Source organism: Drosophila rhopaloa, unplaced genomic scaffold (assembly GCF_018152115.1).
Source record: "Drosophila rhopaloa isolate 14029-0021.01 unplaced genomic scaffold, ASM1815211v1 contig_115, whole genome shotgun sequence".
Taxonomy (NCBI): Eukaryota; Metazoa; Arthropoda; class Insecta; order Diptera; family Drosophilidae; genus Drosophila; species Drosophila rhopaloa.
The window spans coordinates 5909687-5937090 of NW_025334990.1; the positions used below are offsets into that span (position 1 = coordinate 5909687).

Genomic DNA, 27404 nt, shown 5'->3' on the forward strand with positions numbered 1-27404 from the left:
CAAAGCGAGCGGTATGTGAGCTGCTCTTCCGTGAAGTTAAGAATTCGAAACGAGAACCAATCGATCGATCGCGAGTGCACGTAATTGGAGCAAGCGGATTGCCCGTTAATTGCTGGCGACAGTAATTGCAATTGCAGCTGCCTAAGGTGTTGCCTGTTCTGTTAATGTGTCAATTGATTGATTGGCCCGCGACCTGAGTGATTGAAAATGCAGTTAAAGAAGCGCTGGTGGCAGATCCGCCTGCCGCAGGTGGTGAAGCAGGATCAGTCGAGGAACTATCGGGACATAGTGAACCTCAGCGAGTGCTCCTCGGTGTTGGCCAACACGGCCACCACGATTAGCGACAGCTCCACCACCACCGCGAGCAGTGGCAGTCCCACTCGCCACCGGAGCTGCGACAGTCTGTCCAAGAGTTCGCAGGCGGAGGCGGGCAAGCTGTTCCCCCGGAACATGCCCAGCATTCGGCGGAGTCGCCGCCGGGCTGTGTCGGCGGAGCGCGAACGTTTGGCCAGCAGGGAGCGGATGGAGGAGCAGGTGCAGCCGCCAAAAATGCCACAGATGAGCGCCGGGCAGCAATCCCGCCTATCGACAGTGACCAAACTGACGCCCAGAAAGTCAGGTGGCAAGTCCACCTGCTCCAAGAATCGCGGAAATCAGCCCGCGGCCGCAAAGTGCATCATTAAGTCAGCGGTGCGAACCAAAACCAAGCCAAAGGCCAAGATCACCCTGGCACCCTACGAAATAGCCCTGGAACTGCCCAATGAGTCACCAGCTCCCACTTTGGCCATGGCAGTGGCCCAATCCTCCGGCTGCGAGCATAGGAAATCAATCAGCGAGGAGCAGTTCCACTCCTCGGGAATCTCCTGCAACGGAGAAACCGACGACGATGTGGAGGTGGCCATGCTGACCGGCAGCCTAACTCCCGCCCAGATGGCCAGGATCCATATGCAGCAGCAGAAGGATAAGCTGCAAGGATCGGCAGTGACCCTGCCGTTTGGAGACTTAAGAAATCTAAACCTCTGCCGGAATCGAAATGCCGTCTGGCTGAATCCCAAGGATACGGAGCAGCTGATCGAGGTGGAGGACAGGAGCAGGAGGGAGGCCTTCTGCTACTTCAACAAGGCCATTGCCGACGATATCCAGCTCAGCGATATTGAAGAACAATTGGCCCGGTTTGATGGCCAGTCAAAGAGACCGCCGCCGCCAGCAGCGACGGCAGCCAAAATGTAAGTCTTCCGCCGGCCTATCTCTAATGGCCATAACTCTCGGCGATTGCTGGCCAACTAATTTGAAATCCATTTGATGAGCTTTGCATTTTTCGGCATTAAATGACCATAAAACGCTACGTTGGTGGGGGGAAGCAGTCGGGAGTTTATGGCCCAATTTAATGACTCCTTAATAGCTACATATATGAGCGAGCTTCTTAGCCCGAATTGAGAACAGTTGGCTTTGCAGGATTTGGTTTCTAATCACTAAAATCATATTTTATGGCTTTTTGGTGCAATGGTTATCCAGAAGTTATGGGCAAAGTAGTTCACATTAAAATGGGTTAGGAAACTAGCTTTCTTGTAGATTTTCGTCTCATAAATAATTAAATGTGGCTTTGGGTATTGGGTAATTTAATACCTTTTAGCGGCCGCTGAATATGTGGGTCTGCAACTTTCTACAAATGTCGATTTTCGATTTCAGACTTATTGAATGAAAAATATGAAGGCCAAACAATTCGGCGAATACAATTGTAATTGTGTAAATAATAATAAACTAATAGACAATAAGTGTTGTTTTTAAGGCTTGGTTTTTTAAGTTAATCTGTGAATTATTAGGCGTTTCTTGAAGAGGAAAAAAATGTTGAATTTATAGAGTTACTTCATTATTTGTACGAGTTATTCCATTGTTTCTTAGGAAATATATTTTAACAAAATTTATAAAATATGTAAAATTGGAAATATAATTTCAACACCTTAACTAAATGTTTAATCAGATAGTTTTTATAAAGTGTTGTTGGTTCAACTTCTTTAAAATCCCGCCTATGTATCATACTTTCCTGGGTTATAAATAGACCAAAGTTTATCATTTTCACCTGATCAACAGCAGTTGTTAGCTACGCGTATCAGTTTCAATTGTGCTGAAAGTAAAAATCTTGCAGGTTGCTATCGAATAATGGTAGAAATAATCCGGCATAAGAGGCTCAGTCAGCTGGAGGCGATTCTTTGGGACCCGCTAAGAAGGTGTTATTAATGCCCGACTATTTGCAAAACTGACACAAAAAGTTATTTATCAACTTTGTGGTTAGCACGTGCTTTTCCCTTGCCTTTCCTGTCGACTTTTGTAAACTGGTCAAATGAATTGCATGCAGCTAAGTGGCAACAGCACCAGTTAAATTAAGTTGGCAGAACTTCGGGTCCAGTGGGCCCATGACCATCCTCCAGAGGTTCTCCCCTGTCACTTTGTGTTTGCATCATCATCCAGTCCGAGGAGGAGATTCTGCACTCTCATAAATTCCATGCGTCGACTTCATAAATTGAGTTCTTCTTTTACCGCCTGACTGAAGGCCCTTCGTCGATAAGATTTTCTGTATCTTGGCGATCTTCGGCATCTTCTGCCATCTTTTGTTCTCTTTGCATTCCGTTCGAGTTCTTAATTTGAATGGACTTCTGTTCATAAATTTTCGCAAACTGTTAATTAGATTTGGTTTCTGGTGCGTCCATAAAATATTGCTGGAAGTAGTGTGTCATAAATTTGCCCCAAGATAACTTGGTAATGTGAGACGCACAGCCCTTGCAGTTACATCCACATCCACATCTACACAGCCCATTAGCAATCAGTTGGGGCTATTAAATTCCCAGTTTAAATAAACCAAAATCAATATTGACTGGCGGCTACTTAAAGCGTAATTAAGCGCCTGGCTAGGCAGAACACTTTGCATAGGAATCCGCTCCCCGAGAGACTCAACAATAAAGTAAATAAATAAGGCCTGCCGATGGCCTTTTTTTTCAGCCGGGCTAATTGAAGTTGGCAAAAAGCAAGAGGCTAGTCCACGAACTCTCGGGTGGTCCACTCTGGGCTTATCGGTTTACGATTTGCTTTGATTTAAAAATGAGCTACGCATTTGATTTTAATTGCATTGGATGTGCGCCGTAGTTGGGGATGGAGCGAAAGGCTCTTGGCCGTGATATATGGCATTTTAATTGAAATGGCAAAAAGGCCGACAAACACGGGGGGTGAGGGGGGTTTAGGGGGGCTGGGCCTTAATCTGACTTTAACTGATTCGCGGACATATCAAGTAACGCCCCTTTAATGCTCTGCGCTCCAGTGAAGTGAAGCTGATTTTTCTGCTCTCTCTTTCAACATACATATTTTCTAATTAATTTTTTTTTTCGTGGGGCGTATGAGTAATTTCTTGGGCTGTCAGCGAAGGAAACCAATCAAAACCTCTACTCGGTTCGCGTAGTTTGTCAGAAAGTTCAACCCCCTCCAAAGAGTGTGACACAATCCCAAGCCCAAATGTTGTATAAGCCATCTTAATGGCCCCAAGTCTTTGTCCCAAAGTGGCTGAGAAGTCAGAACCCAAGTTTTATTGATTCAACACCTAATCGTGAATCCATAAAACGCATTAACAAAACACAAGATTTACAAGTGAATGGGGAAGAAGACAGAAGATTTGATTGATTTCGCCTCGAGTTGGGGGAAATTCAATTTATAATCAAAAAGTTGCGTGAAAAAGGGAGGGGAGGGAATGTATTTTGCCAAGCAGAAAATGTGTTTATGAAATAAAATCGAAAACCGCAAATAAAATTAGCCAAACAGGGCCGAAGGAGGGGGAGGGGCTCGCTAAATTGAAGGGCGTTGCTTTGGAAGCTCATTATATTTCCTGTTCTCCCCGGCGGATTATGATTATATCTTCTCCTCGGATGCGCCGTGCGGTTGCCCCGCCAACAATTTGCTGTATTTATATATACATCGGCGGAACATAAGACATATGGATGGAGATGTGGATGGAGTCGGAGGCAATTTAGTGGCCATAAGTCAGAGGCGGCCCAGAGGTCGCGCCGCTGGTTTGGAGCGTGTGTAAACCAAGTTAAGTGTTCTAGCCACGATCAGGATTGGGATTCGGCAATGCCGATATAACCAGTTTGCCTCTTTGTTGCGTTTAATTTTCGTAATTTAGGTTTAATTGAAATCGGAGGAGTGCGCAGCCCCATGTAATTAATTTAATGGCCATCGCTTTGTTGGTCAAATACAGGTGGGAAGCGGATAAAAGGCGCGATTTTGTGCCGTCATGCCGCTTACAAATCGTTGCCAAATTGTGGCAACTTCGAGCTGGACAATTACCGAGTGGCATTGCAGAGATTTCAAGCCGCCCACACACCACATCGATTTCTCATGGCAGCGCTATAAATATAAACTTTAGAAATTGCCATCAATCAGACGGCGTCGACTTAATCAGAATCAAATGCAAATCAAGCGAACCAGCAAACTGGCACAAATGTCACTTGGCCGAAAAGCTTGTGAAAGTGTCTGTGGCTGGTCGCCGATCGCCGATCGCCCGCTGGAATTCAAGTTGATAATCGTGATTTTCTTGAAATATTTTAGCCACTCGAGTTGAGATTTCCGCAAAGTAATTTCGCCCCCCACCTGAGAGGCACTTTGCGGAGAAAGCCAGCTCGCGGATAGATGCATTTCGACTCTGCCGATCCCAGATAGCAATTTGGCTGAAAAAACACGTGTTGCCAGCCCGGTAGACATCCACCTACGGCTGCTTTTACAATGAGAAAAATAATTACTTAAAGGCCTAGGGATGAGAACTTAAAAAATTAAAATCCATATATATGAAAGCGCTTTAGTTCTCTTAAAGCATTGCATATGTTGATATGTTTTTAATATTATTACATAATGGTATTTAATTAAAGCAACAAGATAACAGTCTGCAACAATTATTATTAACAAGAGGCCCTAAAGTCATCCGAGATATTCTTAAGGTATAAGTTAATTGTTAATTTATTTGCTTAAATTATTATATTTATTATAATGCTGTTTTATGGTTAAAACTACAAGTCAACTTTGAGATATAGGAGCTATATCGACGGAAGTACTAATTGTGGCCTGATTTATAAGTTCTTTTCTTCTTTTCTGTTTTTTTTGTTAACCTAATAATTGTTTAAATTGTATTGTATTGATTATGATTTATTTATTTAAAATGGATCTAATTAATTGAAATGTTCGGTAGGAAAGGATATACTGTGGATAGGGTTCAGCGACTTGAACAATGCTGTTAAATGATTTATTTAATGAGTTAATTGGATGTTAAAGAAAACAATGTCTCCCTATTTATACAAAAATATATAAATCGAAACATGTTAAAGAAATTCAGCAGACGTGATTGTTTGTCATATGCAGGTGTCCAATTTAAACCTAAACCTGTGTAGTTGTTATCTCTTTGACGGGGCACTCGATTGTATCGTTTTTCTCTGTGTACACAGATGGGACGTGAGTTGGGTCACCGCGAACACAATCGTCAGCATCAATCCGCAGCCGTTTCGACGAATCCCCATATGCCGCGTTCTGCCGCCTACGCGACTGGAAGCGTTAATGAGACGCCGCTGGGCTTTTTGGCCGGACCCTACAAATGGCACTTGATAAATTGGAGCCAGCTCCTAACGGATCTCCGCTCTGCGTTCTCCGCCCAGACACTCTAACAAGATCCTGTTCGCGGTCTCGGCATTCAGGCTTCATTAGCAGTCGGCCGCGTCCAGAAGCAGTAAAAGTTGGCAGTGGGGGCCTTCGCATTCGCCCAGTTTCCCTCTCTGCGGCAGAACGAGACCAGAATGCCGGACCGGACTGGATGGTGGCTTCCTGGTTGCACCCAAATGCATTAGTCTAATGCGAACTTGGACTCCAAGTTGGTCTTGGTCTTTCGAATGACTTGTGTGTTTGTGTTTGTGTGTGTGCCTGTGGCTGTGTCAAGTCGCTTGGACACTCAGGCCAAACATTTGATGACTTAATTGCGCATTTTAGCAGATACACATGAATGCAGCTAGAAGCCGCAAGAGACTGTTTAGTGCACTGGGAGAAAAGCTGAGGAATTTATGATTTCTAGAATGTTAGTTTAGTAGGGGTGTTTTGTAGTTTGAATTTGTTAATCTGATTATAGATAGAATCTATAGAATTAATTTTATAAATATGTATATGTCATTAAAGCATTCGTTTTTGATTCAGTTAAAAATATTAAGTTCAGTTTCTTGGTTTAAATTATTCAACCGATTTTCAGGTCATAATAATTCAGTTTTTAATATAATGAAGAACTTTAAAACAAGCTGGTTATTAAAGATTGGTTGTTCTTATTTAATATTCCAACATTTCTGCCAGTGTGACTTGTCTTCGGGCTTAAGGAGGTTTCCCTGTGATGCACCACACAACTTTATTTTGACAGGCTGCGATTAGAAGACGACGTTACCCAGCCTTCCATTCCATCCCCCTCCCCCCTCCTCCTCCTGGGTCTTTTGTTAATTGAAATGTTGTTGTTGCCTGCTGATGCAGATGCTGATTCTGATGTTTGTTTGCTCTGTCTCTGTGTCTATCCCTCTCCCTCTTCCTGTCCCCCAATATCGCCGTCTCACTCCCTGTCGCCTGTCTGTCAGATGCTTGTTGCTTTTGTCAGTTGTTATGTTCTGAAAGGGGACCTACACGATTTTGACATTGGCATGGCGATTGCCATTACAGTTACAGTTAGCCATGTTTGTCCGTGAGTCCCCTTGTCCGTTTGCCGCTTGTCCGTTTGTCCGTTTGTCCCCTTGTCCGTAACTCCGTTTATTTCATGTAGGAAGTCTCGGCGGCTGATCAAACGCATGCAAAAGATAATCCGTTTACGCCCCAATGGAATTTCAATTGGAAATTGGAAATTGAAAATTCGTAGTGCGTGAGAAAACATCTCACCCCGCTGCCCGTTTGCTCATATATGCCGTCATTAATTATGGGACCAAACATCCTTTCGGCCGCTTTGCTGATCGTCGGAGCAGAGAGTCGAACCAGAGCGGTCATAGATGGCTGCACTTGCTCCGCCACTCCTGCCTTTTCCGGAGCTGCGGTCACGGGCAGGTGAACCAGGTGAGCTTGGTGAACGAAGTGCATTGCAACCGCAGGGAAGAATGTGCGACTCTTACATTATTTTCGGTAATTGCTTTTGGCCATCGCCATCTCGGGGTTGTCGCTGCCGAAACTAGATTCCCACGTTCCAACAGGTGAAGCCAGTACCCTGCCCACCTGTTGGATGGCCAACCATCCATCCATCCATCCATTCATCCATCTTTTGGAACTCTGCTCGCGTTTCACGCTCGGTTGGATTTGCTCGGCTGTCATACGAACACAGACAATAAATTCTACTCTGTTTTTGGTTTTTTTCTTATTTTGCTTTTTTCGGTTTGTTTGGCTGCGTTCTTTGTTCTACGTTCTTTGTGCTCCTCCGATTTCACTGGGTTTCTACGAAAACAGTCAATTATTTCGTTGGATTTTAACGCACTTTAATTTAATCAACTTATTGTGGGCACCTCTCTCTGTGTTCTTCTCCGATTCCCAAATATAATCTCTGCTTTGATGTGCCTTAATTTGATGGGAGAGAGACACAGAGAGATTGTTGCCGAGAAAGCAATTACATTTATCACCGGCTTCAATCATCATCATCATCATTAAGAGCAGCACATCAAATTAGAGGAGATATTTAATTTATGTCTAAGACCTGTGAGAGCTTCGTATCATTGGCAAGTAATCTTTTGGGCCAGGAATTCACAGCTAACTAAATGGTTCAATTGTATGCTGGGAACGAGTTCAGAGCAACGGAACCCGGCTTATACGATCCATCACAAATCGGAACGGCCAGAAACCATATGTTTCTGTTCGAAAGCAATTAAAATCCAATTGAATCCGCGGCAAACAGAATCCCATTTTGTCAGGGAAATCAATATGGAAGAAAAATCAACACACAAAAACTTGGCCATCAACTTGGGGGACTAATGAAGCCAGAAAACAAGTTGGCCATAAGTATTGAAGTTCGTTGAAAAATACCTCGAAACAGACGCCTGGAAAAGAGCAAAACAAGTAGCGAGCGAATACACGAAGTGAATTACAGAAGAAGAACAACATTTTGCATAAATTAGAGCGAGCCATGCAACATGAAAATCGCTGAAACGTGTCTAAAGTTGTTGACAGCGTGGCATGGGGGGCGGCTGGCCAAAAAGGGGGAGTGGCAGCGGCTGGCTGCATAAAATTAAGCAAAAGCTGTTAATGACGATGGAACGCGATTCAGCTCAAACTCGACTCAAACCCGACTTGAGTGGAGTTGGGTTTTCGGTTCTGTTTCGCCTCACATGCCACATGCAACCAGCAGTTCCAGCAACATGCAACATGCAATGCAGCAACATTAGCGGCAGCAGCATCTGCAACTCGCTCTCAAAATCGCGAACTGCCAGTGTGGGCTGGCCAAGTGCATTCGGCTGCCGCTTCTTCTTTTGGCCCCCCGATTAATTATGCATTTTAGCCGCTGCTGAAAATGCAGATGCAGATGCTGAAGCTGTTGACTACGATGCTCTTGTTTGACTTGACTATCTAAATCTGGGAGCGGCCTTCACGAAAGAGGGTCTTGGGGGGCTCAAGACACCCCAAAGAGATTTGAGCCGGGGCTTACAAAATAGTAAAGGTACAAAGTATCTTCATAGGTCTTGAGTTTAGGTGGTACTTTGACGGAGATGAAAATAACTAAAAAGTTTTATTAAAAAAAAAGAATTTGTTTCATTGTGATAATACAATGATCTGGGTTCAATCCATCGCAACCTTATTTGTTATATTTATATTGCTCTCCTTTAAATTGGTTCTTAAATTCCCTGTTGGATAGACCTGCTTTCATTTCCCAAAATGTTTTAATAACGCCTTAAAGAATAAGTACTAAATATTATGTTCATGCCAAGATGGTCATATTCATTTACTGTGGACTTTTAGTCATATTTTTTATATTTTTTTTTTGAGAAAAGGGGTAGGAAGCCTAATAATTTCTCAAAACTAAAAACTGGGCTAGGCATTTAAGATGGTTTACAGGACTGAGTTGCTCCTTTTAGCCCCCCCAAAATATTTCGAGCTCACGCCTCTGCCAGATGCGATGCAGCTAGCTTATTGCTTATGGCTTATCACCAGCCTTGGTCGCCTTGGATCCGAATAGTGAATAACGTGTACCGCCTAACGGGAACGCTGCACTAAATCACCACGCGGTACTTAAATAGGCGTTGCTGCACACACACATTCGCCGAGCACTAGGAACCAAGAAGAACTTGTGCAACGGGCCCGACTGGCTCCCAATCCCAGACCCAATGGTATCCCCATCCAGGCAGCGATTCCAGGTGAAGTCGACCTGCAGACAGGCGCACACACAAAATGTGCTCATGTTCGTACAAAAACCCATAAAGAAAGCGAAGAAGCTGAGGGAAAAGCGAAGCGAAATGCATAAAAATGCTGAGCGACAGCAACACGTGCAACATATGACGCGATTGCATGTACGGACTTTTTTGTTTACTGCCCGGTTTCGAATCAGATGTGCTTGGGGTTGGTGGGTTATTCGTGTGACGTAAAGCCAGTCAAACGCGGCAGTTTAACCCGAAAGTCAGCTGAATAGTCGAATAAATTGCGGCGTTTGGGAGTCGTTTTGGGCCAGACAATGAAACACGCAACGCAACAAGGTCACGAGTTGGGGGGCGATTGCACGAGATTTCATAATAGGCCCTGCCCAGCCCTGATCTGCCACGCCCCCTTTTGGGCCAGATTCTGAATGGGGCATCTCAGATTGAAGATTGCAGATCGCAGGATCGCAGATCGGAGATCGGAGATCGTGTGCTGGTCATGGATAATCAAGCATTACCAGGCTTAATGCCAGGCTTAACCCGGCCAAGACGGGCGTTTATCTTTCGGCCAATTGTGAAAGTAATTTAATGCCGATTGGCTGCCTCGACTCTTTTCAATTATTAAGAATAGCATGTTACGTATTAATTTCGTTTCCTAGTGCCTCAATTGCTGCCGTTCTGTGTCGTAGTGCATTTAGCATTTCCCAGAATCGGAGCCCCATTGGAAAACGTGTTTTTGTTTTTTTCTGGGGATCTGTGCGATCGTTGTGGTTGTGGTTGAGAGTCTTAAATGATTTTGAACCAGTTACGTGTTCCTGCTGCGAATTTTTCTGGGGAAACTGCGTGTCTAAAATTTAATGAAATCGTGGAAATACTGCCGCAATACCGTGGAACGAATAGAAATGCTATCGATACCGTGGTGTTGCACATAATTGAGATATTATTACAGCTGGGATTTGGCATTTGAGCAACAGAAAACGTGCTGAAATTGCTGAAAAGTCCGTTAATAAGCAGCGCATAAGATTGGATTGTTTTGGATTGGATCAGATCGTAGCTGAGCTCTGTAAGATGTGGAAATCGAATCGAAAGGAAAGGTGGGGAAAAATATATAAAGCGGCACACGGTTTTTGAAACGGGTTATGCATACAAAACAGCGAATGAGATTAGATATTGTTATTAGTTATGAATGTGAGAAGTAAAGTTTAAAATTAATGGCACCTTTTTGCACCTGGAAGTCAGCTTACCGATGATATTTTTACTGGTGTGCTTTTGAATCAATTAATTTAGGTGGCCATTGAACCTTAAACCATATATGTATATTTTGAATTCGTTAGCACAACTTATAATTTAAAATTATTTATTTTTTAGTGGTGTTTCTGAGCAACATGATTTTATATTCTGTGCCGGCATAATCCTTTTTAAATACCCCCTTTCTAGACACATTCAGGCCAGCCAGTGCAGTTTTTCGCACACAAACATGAAACTTCGATAAGCACAGATTATTCCCAAAAGTGTCTTCAAAATACCAAAGTGTTGGCCAAGCCGAAAAGACCGGATTGCCAATTGTGGAACAGCAGAGCCATATTTCTCAAGCCATTCCCATCCGATTTGAGTGTCAAACAATTTACTTTTAATTATCCTCAGACGTGCGCAATTGCGACAGGCCATCAAGGAAATGACAGACATCAAACCAAATAAACTCAAAATCTTCTTAACCCAAATTTATGTATATGTCCAGATCGCGATCCGTAGTTGGTCAGGCGGCATTTTTGCGTATTTTTCGCCTGGCCAAGTGGCGAAGTGGCGTCCAGTGCAGAAATCGCATGCACCCGTATAGAAACCGTGTAGAAACCGTCAACAGGTTTCGCTGGTCGAAAAGAGAAAACCAACTGCCGACTGCCGTCTAGGCCTTCCGAAAAGTGGCAGCCAAACAACTGTTGGCCATATTCGGCAGCCGGGACTGGGACTTGTGTGTCGATTTGAATTGATCTGATCTGATGTGATCTGGCTTGGTTTTTTTTGTTTGGCCCGGCGCTTGGCCGCTGTTTTCCGCTATCAAAGTCAATCGCCAAAGTCAGTCGCACAATTCCCAATTCATTGGGTGACAGATTACGCCCTGGCTTGTGGCTCGGACAATCCCAAGCGAAACTGTTTAGAAAGTACCCTGCGATCGATCAACTTTTGGCACCACAACCAAAGCTACCTGCGAGCAAATGAAATTTGCATTGGAAAACCAAAAAAACAAAAAGAGTGGCCATAAAACTTTCTCCCCACACGCTGTTTCATTCCAGTGGCACTGAGTGATCTGCAAACTGCAAACACTGTGTGGAGGTGTTAATGGCTCCTGGTCATCCAGCTGGTACTAATGTAAGATACATTATCTGACTCTTTGACCCCCAGTGACGTTCACTTTTCGCGGCACTGTGGGCTTTGCTTCATTAGCAGAAGGCTAAACTACGATTGTGATGAGATGTCTTTAATTTGCATAAACCACCTGGCCGTGTAGATAAATCGACTTTCGGTGGAATGGCAAATTGTTTTGGGGTTTCTTCTCACGTTGATTAGTAAATATAAAATGTTGGAAGGCCTAATGGCTTTGTCTGCCTGTTATTCATGCTCTGGATGTTGTGCAATGCGATATACAAATGTGCGACGTTTGTGAATGAAACAGTTTAATATCTCACACACCTCGGCTCGACTGTGAGCAAACAAACAAATGACTTCAATTGCCACATAAACAAGTAGGAAAAAAGCGAATTAAGGCTGAAACATGACCGTCTCCTCCGTGGGCCATGTGCTGGAATTTCTCGGCTGTCTCTGCTTGGCTGCATAATCGCGCAGCGTGCCACAAATCGAGTGAAAGTACAACAGAAAGCGGCGGCAAAGAAGATTCCACTGTGGGCAGCGGTCAAGCGAGTAGGCAACCAAACCTTATGACGCTGCCGGGGCTGCAATTTCGGGTTCGGGGTTTCATCAGATTTGATTGGACCACTGCACGCATGCAGCTGCGGTGGTAATTGCACTCAAAAGTCATTTCAAATGCCTGCTGGCACTCGCAAAGAATACGTTTTCCGCTAGTCCAGCAAACTAATTGCAAATGAGTCGGGCAAATGGAGTCAGGAATGATTAAGGCGCTTCATGTTAGCTGGAATTGCATAACGTACATCATTTCTCAGTTATGCCTCGGAGTAATCAGCTTACTCAAACATGGGTCTTGTCAACTAAAAACTATTATAACTCTATGACTACGAATTTATTTATTTTAAAAATAAATACAGTTGTCATTTCGAAACATGTAGTTCAAGAAACATTTGTAAAAATGTAAGCTGTAGATATTTTGTGTAATTAATTTCCTAGTTTAGCCCGCGCTTTCTTTTAATTAAATTTTATTACTTCTTAAAACTAGAAACCATACCGAATGTTCGTTTTGTAATCTGGACACCTCCTAATGATTTCTCTTTTATTTTTTTTTTTTATTTTTGCAGCACCCAGCCCAGCCAAGCAGCCATTAGAAAATTCAAGCCGACGCCCGCGCCCCGCACCAGCAGCAACATGCAACAGACCCCGCAGCAACATCCACAGCAGCAGCAACACCATCCGCCCAGCAGCAGCAGCTACTATACGCAGACGGAGAGTGAGTTGCTGCAGATTGAGGCGGGCGGAACGGGCCTGATCTTTGCCCCTCAAACCCAATCGCATTGCCACTCGGCGGTCAGCGCCCTGCAGCCAACATCGCTGGGCAGTCAGGTGGCATCCACATCCAATCTGGACGTGCCCTCGGCCGCCTCCAGTGGCAGTGGGGGAAGCGGGGGTAGTGGGGGAAGCGGTGGAGCCCCGGGTTCAACGAGCCACTTTGTGTCGCCCCTACAGCGTCGCCACTGCCAGCCGCCCAGCCATCTGCCGCTCAACTCGGTGGCCTCCCCCTCGCCCCTCCGCACCGCCAGCTACAAGACGGCGGCGGCGGTGGCGGGGCACGGCTTCCATCACAGCCACCACCAGCAGCTGGACTTCCAGCGGAACTCGCAGTCGGACGACGACAGTGGCTGTGCCCTCGAGGAGTACACTTGGGTGCCGCCGGGTCTGCGGCCCGACCAGGTAGGTCCCAACAACCAAATCCAAAAAGATCCGCAATCGGGCAAGAATGTGTACTCGATAAATAACATTTTTAAACCTAACAAAACCATAAATACAAATTACCTCCCAATTAGCATAGCCCGAAACGTCTTTAAATCAAGTTACAATGACTTTCAAACAATTCTTTAATTAATTAAATTTACAAAAAATACTGATGTCATACCAAATAATATAAAGATATTATTTATTGAAATCTTACTTATTCAGACCTTTTCTAGAGTTATATAGAAATGTTATTTATGTTATGTTAATTAAAGCTTCAAAGGCAAAATATTGCATATAAGTTTCAAGAATGATAATCAGATTTATAATTTAAAGTGTTGACTTAATACCAATTTATTCCTCAAAGACGTTATTTGGAATCACCCTCTCAGAAATCAAGGTCTAACTTGGTATAACTTGTTATTCTATTTGGTATTTGGAGGTTAGCACCTAAAACATGCCCAACATCATCGGCATCGTCATCATCCTCAACATGTGTTTCGATTTGTCGCAACTAATTAAGAGAAATCCCAGGCGATGCGATGTGGGGCGAGGTGGTTGCCTTTTGGAGCCGCATGCCACCCGCTGCCAGCTTTTGCTTTCGATCGATTTTCCACGCTCTCCCAATCGGATTCCGAAAACCAAATCCAGTTCAATGTCTGGTCGTTGGCCACTTGCGCGCTTAAGGAAATCAATCGGGAAACCACTTTAATTACACGCTCAAGAAATTATCGCTCCCGAATCGCCATCGGTATCTGGTGGAAAGCGAAAGCGTTTTGTAATTAAATTGCCGATACATTTGGCGGCAATTAGTGTTTGAAATGTTTGTCGATTTATTTTTTCGGGGCGGAGTCTTACATAAGAGCTCCTGGGAAAAGCCGAAAATCCGTTGAGATTGGTCTGAGCTTTTTCTTTTCTGTCGAACTCAATTTTCCATCCGCTATGCGACAGTTTAATACTGGCACGACTCTGTGCACAGTATCTACTGGCTTTCGATTAATTCGTTATGATTTAAAGAGTACATATTCCCTGGGGCTTATGTTCAACCGGATCCTAGTTCAACTTTCTGATTTGCATTTACCATTTTGCAGGTCCGCTTGTACTTCAGCCAACTGCCAGACGACAAAGTGCCCTACGTCAACAGTCCCGGCGAAAAGTATCGTGTCAAGCAATTACTGCACCAGCTGCCGCCGCAAGATAACGAAGTGAGTATTGGGCAAAAGAAAAATGAAAGAACAATGGGGCTGGTAAAAGAAAAAGATAACAATGGGGAGTCCTGATAAGGAACTGACCATTTTAAAATTAGCTGGAAACAAGAAAGGGAGCAGACTTCTGCAGGTTGAAGCCTTAAAGTTTTAACAGCTGTTACAAAAACCAAAAATTGTATGTCTGATATTGTAGGCGTACATATGTGCCAAACAAAAACAAAGCTTTGTCGATTTTCCCATGAATATTTTGATCATTCCTAAGGCAGCTATATGTTCATATACGCTATCATATGGTCGTGCGTTACGACTTATTTATTTATTTATAGCTTTTGTCGATAATATCCTTGCTTATGATTCCCTCTTACTTAAACTACTCTAATAAAAACTTTTCATCAAAATATTGACTTAGTATAGTTTTCTGCGCATTCAATTAACCATAAAATGTAAATTATAATGATTTGAAAAGTCGTAGAAAAAATGTTTTTTATATATAAAGCTTTTTAACAAAGTTTAAATGTATTTAAGAACCCTAAGTTCTCTAATTGCGTATATACTAATTTTTTTTAATCTTAATTAAATCCGCGAGATATTGCGGTAAGACAAATATTCCCTAGAAAAACGTCTTATTCAATAATTTCTCGTAAAGTTCGGTCCGCTTTGAAAATTTCCCAAGAACTTAAAACCACCAAAATTATTCAATTAACTATAAAACAATTGTATTCAGACAAATGTGTTGTATGTGTAACTTAAGTTACACATAATTATTATGGAAAGTCGAAGTTGTGACAAATTGTGTTGAGCAAGTTCTGCTAGAATAGTTGATGCAAATTTTGTGTATTTTTATTGCTAACTAACTAACTAATCCTATAAAAATATTCCCTTTGAGGGATTTTCCTGCCTAAAAAGGCTCGTAGAATAAGACATTAAAATCAGCTCGTTGTGACAAAATTAATAATTACCCCGGCGTGGGCATTGAAAACAGAATATAAAAGGAGCCCTTCAAAAGGCCCGGCGAGATTAAAAAACTTGCCACTGCCTTTTGAGTTGCCTTAATTAAAATGCTGGAATACAGAGGCTAACTTTTTCCCCGTCTACGTGTCCGTTGCAGGTGCGCTACTGCCACTCGCTGAGCGACGAGGAGCGCAAGGAGCTGCGCATCTTCTCGGCCCAAAGGAAGCGGGAGGCCCTGGGTCGCGGGGCGGTACGCCTGCTGTCCGACGAGCGACCCTGCAAGGGGGTAAGTTTGAAAACAACTTTGCTATTTTTATTCTTTTTCAGCTCTTTTTCGCACCCCCTCTTCCGCACATTTAATTGTTGCAGAAATTTGCATTTTATTATGCACGGAAAGTATGAAGATGAAGAGTCGTTTCGATTTCATTTGTGCCTTGGCCGGGCAAAGTTTTGCGCCAGAGATTCCTTCTTGGCCCCGGCAGAGGAAAAAAATTGACAATGGCCCGGAAAAACAATGGGGGAGACCGGTGTTGCCAACTTTCAAACGTCTCGAAGTAAAAGATGACAAAAAGATTTCATTAAGTACACTTGAAGCGAGCGGAGTGAGGTGTTGGAAGTGAAAAACGTTGTTGCAAAAACAATTCCAATGACTTGCCTCTGACAACATAAAGGCTAAAAGAGTCGCAGCTTTTCCCCTCCACAGTTTTCCTCGCGCTGAAAGTGAATGGAGTGGCCGGCAACTCCAAGACGCAATGAAATGGCATTAAAGCACAATGGCAGTGGCATGAAATAGTGGCAGAGGTGGCACCCACTGCACTGCATCCTTTCACAGTCTGCTCTGGGAAATTTGCATTGTTATTAGCTGACAGTCGGAGGACTCTCCTTTTCTGCCGCCGATGTGCACTTGGTCAACTCTGGCTACATAGTTTGGTAGCTCGATTTTATTGTGCTCACATTGGCCACTCGTAAAACTTATTAAAAACTTTATGCCGCATGTTGCATGTCTGGGACGCGGTCGGCTCCTCCCTGGTCTCTTCTGGTCGGAGGAGTATGGTCTGGTCTGGTCTGGTCTCAGAATCTGAATCCAAATCCGTCTGCTACGTGCGCGTGCGAATGGGAATCCGGCGGATAGGGACTCACCCGGAGTCGTGTGCGTGAGTCTGATTTCATTTGGCAGTCTAGTTGGGTTTATTATCACTAGGGCCCAAGTTCAGCAAACACTTTCCAGAGGTTTAAGTTCATTACAGTCCCGAATAATCAGTGTGAACTTGGCAAAGAAATCTCCCAAACTTTGCCAAGCTCAAACTTATGTGTTTAGCGAGAAGGAAGGCTGGGTTTGCAATAGGTATTATATAAATTACTTAGTTTTACCAATAGATAATTTAAACTATTTTCCAATTAAATTTAATCGCAGCAGGAAAACGTTCAATTATTAGGGAATCAGCTTAAGAAACTGTGTTGGTGTTAAAAGCTTATTCAAGAGAAGCCAATTTTAATATATATTTTTTAACTGAAATCTAAAAGAAATTGGGTATCAATACAGGAAGAGCAATCAAAGGAATGCCTTTATCATGACTTTGGTGAACCGTGTAGGCGTTTTTCGTTCTGGCAAACTTTCTAGTTCGTTTCCATTTAAAATCTGATAAACTTTAAAAAGGATTTGAAAATCGGAAGCCATCCCCTGTCCCCCCAGTTGAAGAAGACCCATGCGAAAGTGCTTAAAATTCACAGACCATAACTGACTTGCTAAACGGACGTTAAAATGCGAACAAAGGCCTCAACCCAAAGCCATCCAATCGAATGGCGTGGAAAGCATGGGGAAATTATAAGGGAAAATTTATGAAAACGTTCAATGATCCTGAATCCCGAGTCAGTCAGGCGTAAATGAGTAGCAACGTGGCCCGCAAACGTGTGTCACATCCAACTGGCAATGATTTTGCCAAAAAATAATGGAATCGAGAAGCGGAAGGCGGGGCACACTTCTTGACAGATTTTCCACACGAACAGCAACGAGCGGAAGCTGAAGTTTTGACAAGGATGTGACACTAAAGGTCGTCCTGGCAACAATGAAATAATTACAAGTAAAGCCATCTCAGACTCAGACTCGGTACTTTACTGAAAGAAATATATGTATTCCCAAATACTGAGAAAAATTAGTAATAATATAGTCTGCTATTCAAATATGTGGATTTCCTAAATATATTTTTATTATCCAGAAATTAAATACAATGAATTAAAAATCAGTAATTTAATTTCGGTGCTATATTTTTTCCTCATACCTCTATTTTATTTTACAGTAGCAAGAACTTATATAAGTATTCTTTTCAGTGCAACAAGGTAGTAAGAGAGAAACAAAAAGAAACAACCAGCAAGAGGAAGGTAAAGCGCAGTGGCTGTTAAGCGAAAAGTTTATGTACTGAAAAGGGCATGATAACGAGCATCATTAATAATTTGAGTTGCCGTTTTGGGGGGGTGTTTCGGGATGGGATTGTTTTGGGACAGGACACCTTCTTGGCACCGTCTGCCAGCGAAGTTTGTCGCTCCGAGTTGGATTAGTCCGGACACGAAATGGGTTGGCGGGGACACTTCCCAGCCCTCGGGTCATCCGGTCTCAGCCAGTTCAGTCAGTTCAACTAGGTGCTGCGATGGCACCGCCGGCAACAATTTGTCAATAGCATAATTGTCTGGCGCAGAGTGCCTGCAAACAAGAGCCAGCCAACTGCCAACTGGGATTAATTGGATTGATAAGATAAATGAGCAGCGATTGCTGTTATTTACATGACATTTAGCCGGGCTGGCAGCCCGATGAAAAATGTCGTTTTAAGTGCGCAGATTTTCCGGACAAACTAATCGATTGCGGGGGCGGTTTTAGGACTGAAATTGGTATCAAACCCCACCCCCAATCCATGCTGGAAACTTTCGCACTTTGTCCCCACCACAGAAACTACTTAAAGCGCTTCCTGTGGTAAAAGTTTTTTGCTGAGTTTCTGGGGTTAGCCACGCCAAAGTGCAAGGACAAGTCTATTCCGACTTCAATGCGTCATTAGCCAGGGAAGAAAAGGCAGGGGAACTGCCTAATTAAAGTGCGCAGCTCCTAGAATGGTTTTTATGATTTTCCTGGCCCGAGGCGATAAATTTTTGAAGTTACCAAACAATTAACGACGCATAGAGAGAAGCTACTTACGCCCCGGGAAATTATCAACCCTGTACAGTCGTGGCCCAAAGCGTTCGCCGTCAATGCTTAATGGCTTGCAAAAGTAAATGCTGATTGCGGGGTCTCCTCGGTGGAGAGTGTTGTGACTCCAGGACTCCAGGACGAGCAACCAAGGCATCGCCCGCGCCGAGGTTTAATAGCCTGGAAAGTTAAGAAGCTCCTGGATGCTGGCTGACTGGCAATGGCGTTTCGGGCCCTGAATCTTATGCGGTGGCTCTGTGGTGGCGCCGTGTAATTTGCCTGCGCCAGATACCGCCAAAACCGAGAACGGAGACGCAGTCGAGCAATCCCGCCAACTGCCTGAAATGAGGGTGCAAATTGGCGGGGAATTTCGGTTTGAGGTTTGGCCCGCAGGAACTGCATGTGTCGCTTCTTATTCGAGGATTGTGCATATATCAGTGCGGACGGGCTAATTGCTTCATGCCGGATAAGCGAAAAGTGCAGACAGGGATTGTCAAAATATAGTTATCAAAACGGAGTTCTTCACATTAAACCAAATTAAAGCCTAACAGAACAAAGTCACCTTAAGGTTTTGGACAATTTAAATAGACGATAGTAAGTTAAGTATTTTTAGCCGTTAATAAATCCAAGAAAAGGAAAATGTCTTCTTTTTGTTCCAAACACTATGAGCAATGAAATACTTAAATTTAGTTTTGCTAAAAATAAATAATTGGTTTAAAGTAATGTTCTTTTTCTGTGAAGTTAAATTTAGTTTTGCTCAATATACATATTTGTTTTTAGTATGCTCTCCTTCTGTAAAGTTTTATAAACTTCTTTATTATGTTTGTATTTTGTTTAAATACGTTTTAAAGTGCTATTATGTCTATTATGTGTTTTTTAACAAAATATATGGTCAGTTGACAAGTAAATAATATAAATTTAGACATTGCTCAAGACATCTCATATAAATACTAAATAATAAAACTGTAAGGGCATTTTAATTGTTGGTCCTCGCAGCAATATACGTTTTAATACGCTTGGAAATATTTCATTTTGAAATAGCTGACAAGAACTGAGTTAAACTTCATATAGCTGAGCATTTTCCTTTTGGGAGTCTGACCGCTAAGCGAACTCAATTAGAACCTTCGTTTAGGGACATAAAAACGTCACCAGAATTTGGCCTTTGACCGTGCACCCTTTTGCGCCGAAATAAGTTCATTATGCGAGCGTGTTTAAAGTTAACGAGTCTCGAGCTGCGTGGCTTGCCAGTAGTCATTAAAAGCGGCTCTTCCTGCTGGAAACTCAGGAAAATTCCCAGCAGCCAGTTCCATTTAAAGCGCTTCCTTGGCCACATCCACCGAGGAGCACTTTTGGGGTGGACCTGAGACCAGAGAACACGGACACATGGCCGGCAGCTATTTTTGCATGATTTCCGCTTTGGAAAATCCGGGTAGCGTGGGGAGGGGGGGGTGGCGGGGGAAAACCGCAGAGCAGGACAGGGAATTCTGCGGCAAAGAGCAAGGACTTTTCTGGGCTGGCACATCTTTTCCGGGGGGCAGTTGTGGGGCGTTGAGCTTAAGCGTTTTATTACCGTTATTTAGCATTTATAGTCGCTTAAGCATTTTTGCCCCAGCAGCAGACAGACGCTGCAGATTTTTATCGTTCGAAGAACTTGAGCATATTTCTCCTATTTATGAGATTTACCCAACTCACTCCTGCTCCTCTTCTGATGACTCCTTTCAGTGCGAGGAGCCTCTGTCGGGCGGTGACATCGTGGTCTTCGCCCAGCGGTTGGGCGCCCAATTGTGCTGGCATCCGGGCTGCTTTGTGTGCAGCGTCTGCAAGGAGCTGCTGGTGGACCTCATCTACTTCCAGCGGGACGGGAACCTCTACTGCGGTCGGCACCACGCCGAAACCCAGAAGCCACGCTGCTCCGCCTGCGATGAGGTAAGTGTGTTCGTCAAAATCCTGGGCAGCAAAGTGGGCAAAGAAAAGTGGCAGCCTTTAAAGAACAGATGGAATTTGGGTAAAATATTAAATCGTTGTAGGATATTGAATAGTGCTTAAAAATGGTATTTTTATATGGAATCTAGTTCAAAGATGTTTTGTATTGCGTAGTTGATTAACTTTGAAAATATATTAATGACAAATTTAAATATTTGGGCTGGGACACTAAAGATTGTGCCAATAAGTTGTGTATGGCGGTACGGTATAGATTTTGGATTTAGAAAAGACATGGTTTTTTATAATACATATCGGGAGTTATAAAAATGAATTTTAAATTTAATTTTGTTAAATATTGTATTGGGAGAATTAATTGTTGTGCGGTCTAGTTCACTAGTAAATACTTAAGCATTGGAAATCGGCAACAAAAATGAAAGCTCCAAGAATTAACTTCTAATTTAAAACGTTGAAAAGTTTTCGGTAAGTCAAGCTTTATTGTTATTGTAAATGTTATTTTTGACTTGCCTTGAATCTTGCTGTGAGTTTTTTAAAATTAATTATATTTAGTGTTGATGGTACAACGTATTTGTGAATTTAAAGTAAAATTACTGTCCAAAGTAACTTATTTGGAAGTTTCTTATAGGAAGTAGATAGTAGATTCCAACTGTTGGTAAATGGTTCTATTCCATTTGGGCATTTAAGACATTTAGCGAGTACTCACCAAAGATCCACCAAGAACGCTGGTCTAATGCGAAGTTTCCCAATATCTCTCCTCTCCCTCCAGATAATCTTCTCGGACGAGTGCACGGAGGCGGAGGGTCGGACGTGGCACATGAAGCACTTCGCCTGCCAGGAGTGCGAGCACCAGCTGGGCGGACAGCGGTACATCATGCGCGAGGGCAAACCGTACTGTCTGGCCTGCTTCGACACGATGTTCGCCGAGTACTGCGACTACTGCGGGGAGGTGATCGGGGTGGACCAGGGTCAGATGAGCCACGACGGGCAGCACTGGCATGCGACGGACCAGTGCTTCAGCTGCTGCACGTGCCGCTGCTCCCTGCTGGGCAGACCCTTCCTGCCCAGGAGGGGCACCATCTACTGCTCGATCGCCTGCAGCAAGGGAGAGCCGCCCACGCCATCGGACACGAGTTCGGGTCCCCAGCTGCGGCCCACGCACCGGGCCTCAACCTCTAGCCAAATAGCCAGGTCCCCGCGGAGGGGGGTGCACAGGAGCGGGAGCGGGAGCGGGATCCGGGACGAAAGACCCACCATGGCCACCATGTAGCCAAGGCCACTGGCAGTGCCGGCGATCTCCTGGAGCGGCAGGAGCGACAGCGCATGGAGGCTGCCGGCGTGGCGGATCTACTGCTCGGCGGAGGCGTTCCCGGCATGCCACGCCCAGCCCATCCGCCGCCCATCGACCTCACCGAACTGGGCATCAGCCTGGACAACATCTGCGCCGGCGACAAGTCCATCTTCGGGGACAACCAAACGCTGACCAACTCCATGCCGGACATGCTGCTCTCGAAGGCGGAGGATTCGCACAGCTACCAGAGCATCGACAAGATCAACCTGAACTCGCCGAGCAACTCCGACCTGACGCAGAGCACCCAGGAGCTGGCCCACGAGCTGGAGCTGGACAACGAGCCGGTGCGGGAGCTGCCCCACGATGGCTACGAGCAGCTCTTCGCCGGCAACCGCAACCAGGAGCACCCGGCCGACCAGGAGATGGAGGACGAGCAGCTGGACAACCGGCCGCTGAAGGAGGTGCGCTTCCACAGCGTCCAGGACACGATGTCGCGCTCCAAGAGCTACACGGACAACTCGAACGCCCGGCGGCGACGGAGGCGTCGCAACCAGTCGCGCAGCTCCTCGGAGATGCAGATCAACCAGACGAATCTCCGCCTGCACAACGCCCAAACGCAGGTGGGGGGAAATGCAGGTACCGGTGGCGGAGCCCTCAACCTGCTGAACAACCTGGACAACTGCGACGTGGCCAGCATCTGCTCTACGTGCTCATCCAGCTCCTCCAGCGACATGGATGACTACGTGTACCGGCTGCCCGCGCGAAAGCACTACGGCGGAGTGAGGGTGGCCTATGTGCCCAACGATGCACTGGCCTACGAGCGCAAGAAGAAGCTGGCCCAGGACTCGTCGTTGAATCCTGGAGAAGGAAGAGGAGGAGGTGCGTCGATGGCCGGGGCACCGGCGATCATGCACGAGAGCAAGAACTGCACCATTTCCTGACCACCCCCCATGCTGCCGCCACCGCCCCTCAACCTGAGCAGCTACTACATCCTGGACACGATCCTGGAGGAGCAGAGTCTGATGCTGCCGGAGAAGAAGCCCGGCTGCCTGAGGCGGGTGTGGAACTTCTTTGGGTTGGGAAAGCCCCGCCAATCCACTTCGCAGCACACCAGCAACGGTCGACTATACAGCGTGTAAAGGGGAAAGTCTTTTCTCACACGGTTGCCATGTTATTAGTAACACCAACTCCATTACATTCTGGTTACCAAAGCGAGACCACACTTAAGGGTAATTATTGAAATGGCAACCGTGGCTGTAAATAACATATCCACATGTATAATATACCGATTAAGAAGACACATATGAGATCAGAGATGAGAGAAATCGTTGTACAAAGCTAAAACTATATCATATTTGCATATTCATATACACATGCCCAGCCAGGGGTATTTTCATTATTAGTAAGTTATTCTAGGGCTAGATGTAGGCAGAACAGAAACAAACGAAAAGCAGAGACCACAAACAACGCAATCAACGAACAATAAACTCCAACGAAATCCAATCGATGGCCAACAAAAGAATCTCCAAAAGAGTGAAAGTATTATCTTATTCAGATATTAGCCAAATGTGCAATAATTTAAAATGGCAAAAGCAGAATGCGGAAACAAACAAATCGAAACATTAACATTTACAATATTTGCGGTTTCTTTTCGTCAATATTTTGTTTAACAAATCAAATTGAAGATTCTTTTGTTTGCAAACCAAAACGTTTTATGTAATTTGCGTGCTTTCTCCGCAGCGTGAAAGGGAAATTGTTATATAAAAGGAATGTGTCCAGAATACTTGGAGTGAAGAAAGTTTTGTAAGCAACCAGTGAGAGTTAAACGAAAACATATGTCTAAGCTATGCTATATCAACAAGTGTGTATGGAAACATAATCAAAAGTAAAATATATGTCTGTGTATTTTATTCTAAAACAGCTCAGTCGCCTTTTTATTTACACCATAATTTTATTTTCGGGGCACCAAGTTCATCCAGAATCCGGACCGGGGGGTAAAATTAAAGCCGCGTGCCGATCCCCACAGATCCTTGGTGGTCCTTGGAGAAGCCTCGATCTTGTAGTGCAACAGCAGGTTGTAAAGCATGCCCTTCACCTGCATCAAAGCATAGCGGTTTCCTGCGAAAGGGGAATTAATATACATATATCATACCAACTCGGAAAATTATAATTTTTAAGCAAGTGAATAAGAGGTAAGAAAAAAATAATAGAATAGTATATCAATGGTATTAATTAGATTCCTTTTTAAGATTTTTAACAAAATCATATAAAACCGAGCTCTTAAATTGCTTAGTCTGCTTATGTAAAAAGTATGCAGCCAAATAGATTGAAAATGCAGTAACAAAAATCTTTAGAAAAATTCTTAGAAGTTTCAACTCACCTATGCAGTTACGAGGTCCTACACCGAAAGGCAAATATGTGTAGGGTACCAACTCGTTCTTTCGCTCATCGCTAAATCTCTCCGGATCGAACTTTCTGGGTTCCGGGAAGTAACGATCGTCCATGTGCAGCCCAGAGATCGGGATATTGATGCGGTCGCCCACCTTGAAATCGAAAACCTTGTTGCCGTCCTCATCCGTGAGGGTGTAGTCCTTGGAGCAGAGACGATCGGTGGCGGCCGCAAGAGTCCACTTACGCAGGGACTCGGAAATGACCATGTCCATGTAGGTCATCTTCTGCACGGCGTCATAGGTGAGGGAACCGCCCTTCAGAGCCTCTTGGGCCTCCTTTACCTCCTCGTACAATCGCTCCTGGATGTCGGGATTGTGCAGCAGTTCGTAGGTGGTGGTGCAAATCAAATTGGAGTTGTTTTCGAAGGCAGCAAAGAAGAAGATGAAGCACTGGGCCACAATCTCATCGTCGGTCCACTTATCCTCCGACTCCTTCTTGGCCTCCATCAGCAGTTGGATCATGTCGGGACGCGTGATATTGTTCTTTTCTCGGTACCTAATGGCATCCACCACCAGGCGAACAAAGTACTCCACTTTACTGGAGTCGAAGATTGTTACACCAAATAACTAAAGAACGAAGGTAAATGTCGAATAAAACATTATTGCATAAATTGCATGGCTTAAGAATGCACTCACGTTAAAAAGTTTGGGCACTAGCGAGGCCATCATGAACTTGAAGAACTGAAGTCCGCGGGAGAACACCAGTGACTGTCCGATCTCGTAGAACTCATTCTCCGGGTTGTCAAACGAATTCACCTTCAGTCCAAACGCGGTTGTGGCGATAATGTCGTTGGAGAGCTTGTTACACAACACCTTCATGTCCACCTCGAAACCCTTGCCGCCAGCCGATGTACCCGTTGGGGTGTCCAGGTGCTGGAGGCATTCCGCGAAGCTATCGTTCATCAGGGTGAATATGTTGCGCATCTTGGCAGCCGTGAAGACTGGGGTCAATGTGTTCCTCATATGCTTCCACCGCTGATCCCTCATCACGCTGAGCATGTCATTGATCAGACGCTCATTGGTGGTGATGAAGAGCTGGTGGTTGGGGAAGTGGTCAAAGTCCTTCACGCAGATCTTCTTGATGAGTTCAGGGTCGTTCAGCTGGATCATTGGCGTACGAAGATTGAATAGGCCCACGATTTTGCTGCAATTTTATATAATTTCTATTTTAGATATCAGCTTTTAATAGCTTAACCGCAAACTACTTACTGTTGTCGAGTGCGAATGTAGAACTCGGAGAGCTGCTTCTGGAATGAGGCCTTCTGCATGGCCGATGCAGCCATGTTCCCGACGAAGGGGTACGGTTTCTCGAAGTACAGGTTCCGCTCCTCGAAGGTCTTGAAGGTGGAGGTGCTCCATTTGTAGAGCAGCAGACCGATGCCCAGGAGGGCTAGACAAATTTCTAGTAGGGCCATGGCTAGGCAAGATAGGTTCTACCACTTGGTCAACTTGTTGCAAACTGAGTTTCACAATTACCAGCCAGCGCAACTTATATCCGCCGTAATCAAATACACGAATGTATATGTTGTGGAGCAAGTATATAGATAGGTAATATACGTTCTCAACAGGTTAGACGCATTTGGTCATGTTTGTTCTGACTGTTGCTGTTGTGAACTCATACACACTTATCAAATACTCTCTTTTAACAATCGTTGTAGCTTGCGAGATTGCGAATCTGAGGTGTTGTGTTTGGCGCTTATTGATTTGTTTATATTTTGCTTATCTACTGAGACGATTTCTGGATTGAGAGAGCTTTAAGTACTTTTCTCTCTATCTACAGCGCTGCAATCTAATCTTTAGAAATAAATAATTACACAGAACAACAAAATAAAACTTTGCAAGGGGGCCGGCATATACAAACGTAAAAAATTCATTTAAAATATGTTATTAATCCATTTACACCAAAATATTATCTCCAATATTATTTATTTATTTCCAGTACCTCTTGCTGACTTACTTATTAATCGATTGCCTTTGAAACAACTCAAGTACATGTAACTAACTTGTATTAAGTGTTTAATTATTTATGTTGAATAATATAAAAACTGTTTTTGTAGGTAGATGACGAAAGTAATACTTATAAAAATGTAATACCTATAAGGGGTATTTAAAATTAGAAGCAGAAGAAATACATCAAGAGAAATAGATTAATTTCATTGCCTTTTCTTTCACGAAACCACGGATTGCAATTGTTGTTAAAACGCAATCCAAATTGCTGATATCAATGCGTAATTTGGTTATCATTATACCCTTGCAGAGGGTATTATAATTTCAGTCAAAAGTTTGCAACGCAGTGAAGGAGACATTTCCGACCCTATAAAGTATATATATTCTTGATCAGCATCACCAGGAGAGTCGATCTAGCCATGTCCGTCTGTCCGTCTGTCCGTCCGTCTGTCCGTCTGTCCGTCTGTCCGTCCGTCCGTCCGTTTCTACGCAAACTAGTCCCTCAGTTTTAAAGCTATCTGCTTGAAACTTTCCCAAAAGTTGTCTTTCTATTGCAGGTAGTATATAAGTCGGAACGAGCCGGATCGGGCCACTATATCATATAGCTGCCATATAACTGAACGATCGGAAAAGCCATAACGTTGGTGTTTTTAAAGTTAGGAAGTTGGGATTTTCTATGAGTTTTATTTTTGGCCAATTAATCCGACCTACCGAATTTCATAAGGATCGGACGACTATATCCTATAGCCGCCATATAACTGATTGATCGGAAATGCCATAACTTTGGTGTTTGTAAAGTTAGGAAGTTGGGATTTTCTATGGGTTTTATTTTTGGCCAATCAATCCAACCTACCAAATTTCATAAGGATCGGCCGACTATATCCTATAGCTGCCATATAACTGAACGATTGGAAATGCCATAACTTTGGTGTTTTTAAAGTTAGGAAG

The 27404-nt window shown here is 44.1% G+C and overlaps 2 protein-coding genes across 2 annotated transcripts; one reads left to right on the top strand and one right to left on the bottom strand.

Moving 5' to 3' along the window:
• On the top strand, window positions 1-23980 carry LOC108050937 (protein espinas). The gene is given in 7 exon segments (XM_017132853.2): window positions 1-1226; window positions 12866-13475; window positions 14588-14701; window positions 15813-15941; window positions 20553-20756; window positions 21538-21975; window positions 21978-23980. Coding segments are annotated over 7 exon segments (3537 nt in total). The 5' UTR covers window positions 1-207; the 3' UTR covers window positions 23001-23980.
• LOC108050938 (cytochrome P450 9b2) lies at window positions 23946-25958 on the bottom strand. Its single transcript, XM_017132854.1, has 4 exons — window positions 25719-25958; window positions 25146-25653; window positions 24440-25076; window positions 23946-24177 (listed from the first exon to the last, which is right to left on the bottom strand). The coding sequence occupies exons 1-4, from the start codon at window positions 25922-25924 to the stop codon at window positions 24011-24013; spliced, it is 1518 nt and encodes a 505-aa protein (XP_016988343.1). The 5' UTR covers window positions 25925-25958; the 3' UTR covers window positions 23946-24010.
• Window positions 25959-27404: the final 1446 nt, after the last annotated feature.

Coding starts and splice junctions, on each gene's coding strand:
- LOC108050938 (XM_017132854.1), bottom strand. CDS start 25,924: ATGGCCCTACTAGAAATTTGTCTAGCCCTCCTGGGCATCGGTCTGCTG. Junction 25,077..25,145: donor TAGTGCCCAAACTTTTTAAC/GTGAGTGCATTC, acceptor TTCGTTCTTTAG/TTATTTGGTGTAACAATCTT. Junction 24,178..24,439: donor AGGACCTCGTAACTGCATAG/GTGAGTTGAAAC, acceptor CCCCTTTCGCAG/GAAACCGCTATGCTTTGATG.